Source organism: Poecilia formosa, unplaced genomic scaffold (assembly GCF_000485575.1).
Source record: "Poecilia formosa unplaced genomic scaffold, Poecilia_formosa-5.1.2 Scaffold165, whole genome shotgun sequence".
NCBI lineage: Eukaryota > Metazoa > Chordata > Actinopteri > Cyprinodontiformes > Poeciliidae > Poecilia > Poecilia formosa.
The window spans coordinates 593,492-602,066 of NW_006800104.1; the positions used below are offsets into that span (position 1 = coordinate 593,492).

Here is an 8,575-nt window from a genome sequence, read left to right on the forward strand (position 1 = left end):
TTTAATGTGGCACATTTTTGTCTTCTGTGTGGTGCAGTTCTTGGCAAAAATAAAAATAAGTCAAAATGGAGATCAGTATTGTCCAGAAATTGTGCAGTTGTAGCTAAAAACAAAGTGTTGCGGAAAGTGCCTCCACTGTATGTGATGCTTAGCTTAGTGAGTTGTGCGGGTGCAAGATATGTGTGTGGCAGTCGTCCTCCGGTCTGAAGGGGGGCGCTGCATACAAAAAGAACCCCTGCATCCTGGAGGAGGGAGAGAGAGACGGTGAGTGTGAGGCGGAGTGAGTGTGTAGATGACGACCGGAGCAGCGGCTGTAAGAAAAGTCTGTGCAGCTTTCACCTGTTAGCTAGAGTTATTAAAAGTTAACCTCAACCATCTCCGTGCCACCGCGTGGTTCATGTTCAAGGCGTGCGAGGGAGTTAACCCCGAAGTAGAAACTTCGGCCCTGGAGAAACATCTCCCCTGTGTCTTCAGACCACGGTCAGCAGATTGAGCAGGAACGGTTAACAAAAGAAATTACTTGTGAAAAATGTCTGCACCTTGCTTTGGCTCATCGTAGTTTCCCAATCAGTTCCACATAAGAGAAATTGGTGAGTTGGTTTGTAAAAAAACCAAACATTTTTTGGTTCAAGTTGCACTAATCTAAAGCAGTGGTCCCCAACCTTTTTATTACCACGGACCGGTTGAGACTTGGAAATTTTGCTGCGGCCCGGGGCAGCGGGGACAGTCAGATAAGGCTTCTGCATGTTGGTGTTCCAGCTTAAGCCTGAATATACCCATTTTGGTTGTCTTGGTCTTTTTACCGCAGCCTGTGGGGTTTTACCTGACTGGGAACAAGAATACAACCTGCTGAATGTGGCAGGTAGCCAATCAGAAAGCGCAACTTAAGAACAGAGGGGAATCCCAAACAGCTGACATATGCAACTGAGAGTCTGGTGGATATTGGAGATGATGGAAATGTTTATTATTATATGTAAAGGTTGCTATTATACATGTTTATTCAGTTAAAAACGTTAACTATGAAAAATCATATCTCACCTCCAAATCATAGTGCAGCAAATAGAGCGGCTGCTCCTGTCGTCTCTTATCCACCGCCTTTTATTTTTGTTATGTCTTTTATCTCTTAAAATGAGTCCACAAACTGTCACTATAGCCTCTACATCATCATCTGTGTTTGGTCATTCTAAATTCCTGTATGCTATGTTGGGGGTTTTACTGGATTATCCTCTGGAATCGGGATGTTCGTGTGTGGTGTGCTGCTCCTGCCTTGTGGCTGGACACGAACTGATTGAACCTGTTGTACTTTTATCAGCTCTGTGGTCACAGAGGTTTGGAGAATCGGCCGACAATTCTTAAATCTTGCCGTCTGAACCAGACTTAAGACTCACAAGCTCTACTCATCTCCTCTCGACCACTGCCCAAACGCTCTCTGACTCTGGTCGCTATGGTAACGTTTACATATCCCTTCAAAATAAGATACAGATGCGCCACAAAAACGAACATTTTACTTTCGTGAAAATTTTAACTCACGATAACGACTAACGGGAGCCCTGAGCTTGTTTCTCTGCAACGAGACGGTCCCATAAGGGAGTGATGGGAGACAACGACACCCGAAGTGTTGCTTATATCCACAGCCTGCTTGGTCTCTACGTGGCGAAGCAGTTTGAAGCTTCATTGCCTCATTAGCAGCCGGTCACCGAATGTTACTCAGAGCGGCTTGTAATGTGGGACTCACCTGCCGGTCCGGGATGAATCCATTATCCTGTCTCTTCTCTGGGCCTTTTCCCCTTTGCAAAAAAAACTTTCCAAAGACATCTGATCCGTTTCTTACTCATTTTGCTGTTTGTGGGCTCAGTGTTGGCGCGCAAGTAACCGAGAGAATCCGGTTAAATGATTTTCAAAATAAAATTGGTCCACAGACCGGCGGTTGGGGACCACTGATCTAAAGAATGGTTCGGTTCAGGAATGTGTAAACTGCAGCACAGGCAAAACAAAGTTCAACAACCAAAACGACCAACTTTCTCGTTAGTTCATATCAGATAGCGGTTTTGGACAATCTTATAATCCCTTTATTTTCAGTTGAACTCAAAATGTCTGCCCCTATAAAATCTGTTTCCTGTGTTCTGATTCCCGCCAACAGGAAGTCATCATTGGCAGAGTCAGATCCGCTTCCTGTTACTGGGATGTTATCATTTATTCATCATTAACAAAAGATCTTCTGTTAGCACACAAAATGTTTACAAAATGTACAAACAAGATAGAAACTAATGGAAGAAACACATTCAAATGTCTGGATGAACTAGTTGACCCTAAAAACCTGCTGAGACCAAAAATTTAATTATTACAATAATAATAATAAAAAAAAATCTTAAAAACTGGAAGTCAAGATTAAAATTTTTTTTAGCTGCACAACTTGGCAAACCTATTTCAAAACTCTTTGGCAAGAACCATCAGCAAAATATACACTTATGTTGTTTTTTTTATTCATCTTTTCAACAATATAAAAATCCAAATAGAAAAACAACTCAAAAAGTATCAAATTTCATGAGTCCTGGAGCTCACCTCACAATAAAATGTTAACTTCAAAGGATTTATGCCACAAAAAGGCGATTTATATTTATATCTATTTATATTCATATATATATATATATATTTATATATAGCAGTGCTACAAAAGTCCAAGCCTTCATTTCCGCAGAAAGGCGCTGGTTCTGTACAGGACATTCAGGTTTTTATTACGACACACATTCATCGCTCCCCACGCCGTAACCATGGTGACTCTGGGGGAAACAGTGATGTGTGGGTACCGTGTGACGTCGGTATGGGCTGGCTTTCAGTCGTTTCTTTCAGTCGTTTTTTTTCCCCCTCGTCACATAAAGTCGTTTAGCTCAGCCTCCAGGGCGGCAGCCATCTCGTCTGCCTCCGAGCTGCTGCCCTCCTCTTCCTCATTGGAGTCCTTGGACGACTCGTCGGCGGAGTCCCGCCTTTTCTGCTTGCTCTCCATGTCCGCATCCTCCTCATCCTCTCCGGAGTCATGCTTCCGTTTCTGACCCCTGGACAAAAAAAATATAAAAAAAATAAAAACACAGAACTTGAAGATTGCTTTCCATGTTCTAAATCAGAAGAGTCTTAAGGTTTTGAGCTTGCTGATTGGAAAGCAAACTACAGTCCAGCAGGTTTTCTGTTTTTAGCTCCACCCATCTTCCTTCGTCCTCGTTTCCCCAAGAAGTGGACGGATAAGTCGAGTCTATTAAAGTATTTTCAATATATGTATATATTTTTTTTAAATTAAGGTTTATTGGCTCTAGTGGCCTTTATTTGATAGTTAATTGACAGGAAAGTAGGGAATCAGAGAAGGGGGAAGACATGAGGCAAAGATTGCCAGGCCGGGAATCAAACCTGCAACAGCTGCGTCGAGGACTAAGGCCTCCATATGTGGGTTGTGCTTAACCCCTGTGCCACCACGGCACACCTATTCAAGCATTTTCAAGGTACGTTTTTAAACTTTTCCACTGTCACACATTAGAGATTAAAAACAATACAAATGAACTAAAGAGGAAGGTTCAATTCACAGTTTTATTTAATTTATTGCTGTTATTAATTGTATCTTTTGATAGTATTCTGCATTCGCCAGAACGGTTACACTAAAATATTATATAATGTCTATAACCGTTTCTCTAACACACCCTGAATGGTCCAGGAAAGTTAAAAAAACAAAAACTAAGGAACTTCATAAGTGTTGTCCTGCAGGCATCATTGTGACTGGTTTGTCGTATAAAATAACACCTTTTATATCGTGATTTATCGTGACGGAATGGCCAATTTCTGTTTATTCAAAAAATCTGAATAAACTATAAAATAAAATAAAATATTTCTCTACTGTTAATTCTATACTATAAAAAGTTAAACTGAGGTTTGACATCAAACTAATCCATGACATACTGAGAATAATTTCCATTTTGTTGTGTTTAAAATCAACCTGAAAGCCCAAATTTAAGGCAAAATGTTAATATTTAGATTTTTAGAAATAAACTATTTTCCAAATTCTCTCTTCAGTTTTCTCTTGTACTCATCAATAATCCACAAGAAAAAAAAAAGTCAAATGACAACTTCTGTTTTCATTAAACATAACTGGAGATAAAAAACTTTCGATAAAGTGTAAGTTGGCGAAACAGAGAATGAATCATGAGGTTAGCTTCAGGTTGAGTTGGCAGCCAGAGAGACACCTACACTGTAATGATTGGAGACAAATATTTAACATTTTATGTCCATAAAATATTTTAACTCCTGAGATTTGAACTTTTACATATTTTTGAGATATTATCAACTCCATGTTTGAGCAGAAATAGGCTAATAATTTGATAAAGTTCACACACAATTGGGAAGAGTTGCTCTTACACTAACTACACTGATAAAACCAACATAAAGGATTTAATGTCACTGCGAAACATTTAAAAGAAGTCGTGAGCGATGTAGCTAATTCTTGTTAAAAACTTTACAGACTTCAGGATGATTTCCTCTAAGAACTCGTCTTTGCTTTGAGTTTTTCCTGCTTTCTGAAGACAAGACATCCATCTGTTGGTATTAATAAATACAAAAAAAGCTTTCAGATAACCTGGAAAACTATTGATTGAGACCAAATTAACAGTTTACAATAAAATCTGACAGCTTAAGCTAGATAGATAGCTTCGCACAAAGGAAAATATTAAGTGCAGAGACTGGAGACTGGAGCTATAACCACAAAGTGGTAATTTATTAAATACAACCAATTTCTACAGCAGTGAGATTTTGAGTTGTAGCTACAATCTCTGGGCATTCAGACACTGAAGGTCTGAAATAAAACTTCCACAAGCTTTAGAGACCCTGAAAACAAAACCATGTCTTCAAAATGCTTTTGTGAGCATGGAAAAGACAATGTAGCAAAGCTGTCCAAAATATGTACATTATTTAAAAACGTACATACAGCGAACATATTGTACAACAAAAGCAAGCAATGCCAGCTGTGTTTCTGCAAACCAGCCACTTATGGATAATGATGAAGCTGGAAGAGAGGAGGAAACAAAACCAAAAAAAAAAGGAAAACACATTTGTAGGTGGCTGGAAAATCCTTTGATGTTCTGTGAGCAAACATGCCATCTCTTGCTCCACTCCAGCTTTCTCTGTGACATCCTCTGCCAAGCAGCTTGTTAGCGTCATGCTAATGAGGGTCTGCGTGGTTATTGTGGAGGTCCGACACAGAGCCCACCCCCCAATCCCTCTTTCTCATTAGGCCTCGCTAACCTCCAGCGGCGGCTAGGCTCTGGCTCTCCGTTCGTTCAAGGTCAGATCCCGACTAATATGAGCGAAGAGGGCAGGTGACATGCTAGTTACAGGTTACTGTGGGAGGAAAAGCTCAGCAGAAGAGCTACGCTGATTCTTCAAGCTAACGAGTTTTAGCTTGAAGGATCAGCAGAAATAAAAACTCGGCCTCAGTGTTTTCATTTCTGAGGCCGAGCGACTGCTGTGAGTCACGCTTCTAGTTTCACTGCGACTTCCAAACAAATTTTTGTTTTTTGCTACCTGAGCCGTTGGAGAGGCTGCTTGAGTGTGCACGCACATAACTCCATTCTTCTTCTTCTGTTTGCAAATATTAATAGTGGAGACAGCAGGGGTCTAGGGGTTAGTCCCCCTCCTGCTGCTTTTAGCTTTGGATCATTACATCCAATCTCTGTCCTCTGCTATTAATCCAACCCCCCACCGATACACACACACACACACACTCCAGACGCTTCCCCCATGTTCATTCATGTCAACTGCTAACCAAGTTTCAGATGTAATCTACTTTTATGTGATATCTGCTCTCTGTCTCAGCTGTTAAACTACATTGTAATAAAGGTGGAATATTGCTGTTTACAAAAATATTCAAATTTTAGGCATTTTACAAATATGAGACTCCCAGAGTGAGCTGCAAGCAATGGGCTAATTTCACAATTTGCAGCATTAAATGTTTTTTTGTTGCCAGGTGAAAATAAATAATGTTGAGAGGAATCAGTCTTAAGCTTTTTTTTATGCATAGGTTTACACAAGACATTTAGTAAGAGGGAGTAATAAACCCATTTGTTTTGGTGAGACTTTTTTTTTTTTTAAATTAATGGTTATATTTTAGCAACAGGTTCCTGCTGCTAATTACACTTCATGACTTATAAATTGTCACTGCAAAACACCCTCAAATTTTACAGTCATTACGATAACTTAAAAAAAGAAGCTCCAAGCCATAGTTATTTTTTCACATGGTTACCTTTAAACCAGAATGTGAGTTGCATATTACCAAACTAATATTCTAAAGAAGTTGGAACTAATTAAAAGTATCACTCTCTGTTCACCTTGCATTCAACAGAAAACACTTGGCAAAATGCTGGCAGTCTACATGAAGCAAAAGCTTACTGGATGCTGCAACTTCTTTTCTTGTTTGACTGAATTCTGCAACCATTTCAGCTTCTATGCATCTCAAATCTGGAACAAACTTCCAGAAAACTTGCAGATCAGTTTTTAGTCTCGAGTTCCGTTAGCAGGAAAACTTACAAAAGAGAAATCTTGTCTTAAACTATCTGTAACATATATTCTACAAAAAAACATCAACACTCAGAACAGAGTCTTTTCAGGCAATTCAGATGGAAAAGTCAAAAAGAGCCTGGTGTTAAATCAAGAGTTTTCAAGAGTGGAGGTTGATGAGCTGAACCAGAAAGACTTTCAGCCTGAGAGACTTAATGAAAAGAGTTGTGGATGGAGGTGTGCTTGCTGATAGAAAGGTAGCTCATTATTAGGTGTTAGATCTTGAAAAGTTAGCAAGAGTTCAGACGGCTTCATCTTTGGATGCGACCTCCTAAATTTCCTCATTACTGGATCCGTTTCCCGCTGACCAGTGGAGTGAAAGGCCGACAACTTCTTAAAACTCTTGTCAGCAATTAACTGAAGAAATCTGAGTACTTGATGTATGTGTGTGTTTATAATAATCTCTGTAGAAATACATTTAACTGAAGGAGTTTTGTGATTCATACCACTTAATTTAATATGCCATTCAAAGCAGTTTTAAATGACGTTTGAGCTACATTCTGATTGAATAACTCCATTTTGATGATCTATGCATCAAAAATATGTTTTTGAATCTGAGAAATCCAAGTCTCTCTTCAAAAAATCAAAATGACTTAATATTATGATACAATGGTGATTACACTTAGTCGATATATAGGGTCTTGTTAAATTTGATTTAGTTTTATTAAAATGTAACAATTTTGAGTATATTCTGAACAATACCCTAAAAATCAATCAGCAAATGCAAAAGAGGAAAAGACAATGTAAAAAGAAAACAACCCCCCCCCCAACCCATACAAACATTAAATCACAAGACAGGAATGTAGCAAAAAGATAATTTGTCCAAGTAATCAAATGTAGAAACTACAAAATTTAAAAAGTAAAAGAAAAATGCTCATTTAAAGTCTGCTATTTGTTAACATTTTTCCCTTTTACCCAAATGTACTTCTACGGAAGTTAGAATCTCACCAAAATTTGTGGGGGGTGAAATTAAGCCATAAATAATTACATTTAATTATTTATGGCTTAATTAGGTACAAAAAAAATATAACAAAAAATATAACAAACTAGTCGTTTACATTTTACTCAACACGAGAATTTAAAGCAGGAAGGGAAGCAAAGGATCAAGCTTTGAATCTATCAGTCTAAATCCAGTGTGAGGTTTAGAGAAAGGACGACGTCCTCGTAGTTGGTGATGGATCTACAGGACGAAGGGCAGGATGGGCCCACACATCTTTACAAAAGGAAGCCAACTGATGTGGAGGTGGATGTAAATGTGAAAAAAAAAGAAGAGCTCTGATTTTAATGCCATAATTTGGATCATAATTTGAAAGTGTGCAGAGAAATTGTCCAAGATAAAGACATTTTTTACAAACTTGACCTATGAATGGAACAAAAAAAGTTGTGCATTCTCTTCAGATATGTCAGACTTTACAGCTAGGAGGGTCAACAAGTAACTCGGTGCGGTGTGTTGCTCCTCAGACAGATGTTGAAGTCATTACTCGACAATATCATTATGTGTACATATTGTGGGAGTCTGATTGCATTAGGGGTGTCAGGAGAACATACTACAGAGTGTCTGCTGGTACAACAAACAGCCTGCAGCTTCATAAGCCTCAGCACATCATTAGAGCTGCATTAGGGACCCACAATGACTGATATAGGACAGGAAAAAAAGCATCTACTCCAAACTCAGACAGCAGGAATGTCGCCTAGGGGGAGCGTTGAGAGGGGCATGGACTGGGAACGACTTCATAGACGGGGTACAAAAACTAATCCTCCTCATATCTGGGTCCAAGACAACCAAGGCATCCGTTTGTAAAACTCCCTTCAAATGGTTTTCACAGCTATGATCTATGGAAGTAGAACAGATGAGGGGTTGGATCCTGCCTGGCCACCCCCACAAGAGCGGTCAGTTTGTTCATATCATACCATACAGAGATGAACTGACAATAACTTTTTATTGTTGATTGCTATTTAAAAAAAAAAAAAAAAAAAAAAAAAA

At 39.0% G+C, this 8,575-nt stretch overlaps 1 protein-coding gene across 2 annotated transcripts in view; it reads right to left on the bottom strand.

Annotated features, from left to right (window-relative positions):
• Positions 1-2,175: 2,175 nt before the first annotated feature.
• Positions 2,176-8,575, bottom strand: part of ctdp1 (CTD (carboxy-terminal domain, RNA polymerase II, polypeptide A) phosphatase, subunit 1) — a 65,371-nt gene continuing 58,971 nt past the window's right edge. Inside the window, exon 13 of one of the 2 annotated variants that reach the window (XM_007564687.2) lies at positions 2,176-3,053. In XM_007564687.2, coding sequence (XP_007564749.1) covers positions 2,870-3,053 — 184 coding nt within the window. In that variant the 3' untranslated portion in view covers positions 2,176-2,869. The remainder of the gene's footprint in view (positions 3,054-8,575) is intronic. The other variant, XM_016677816.1, reaches the window with a different exon arrangement.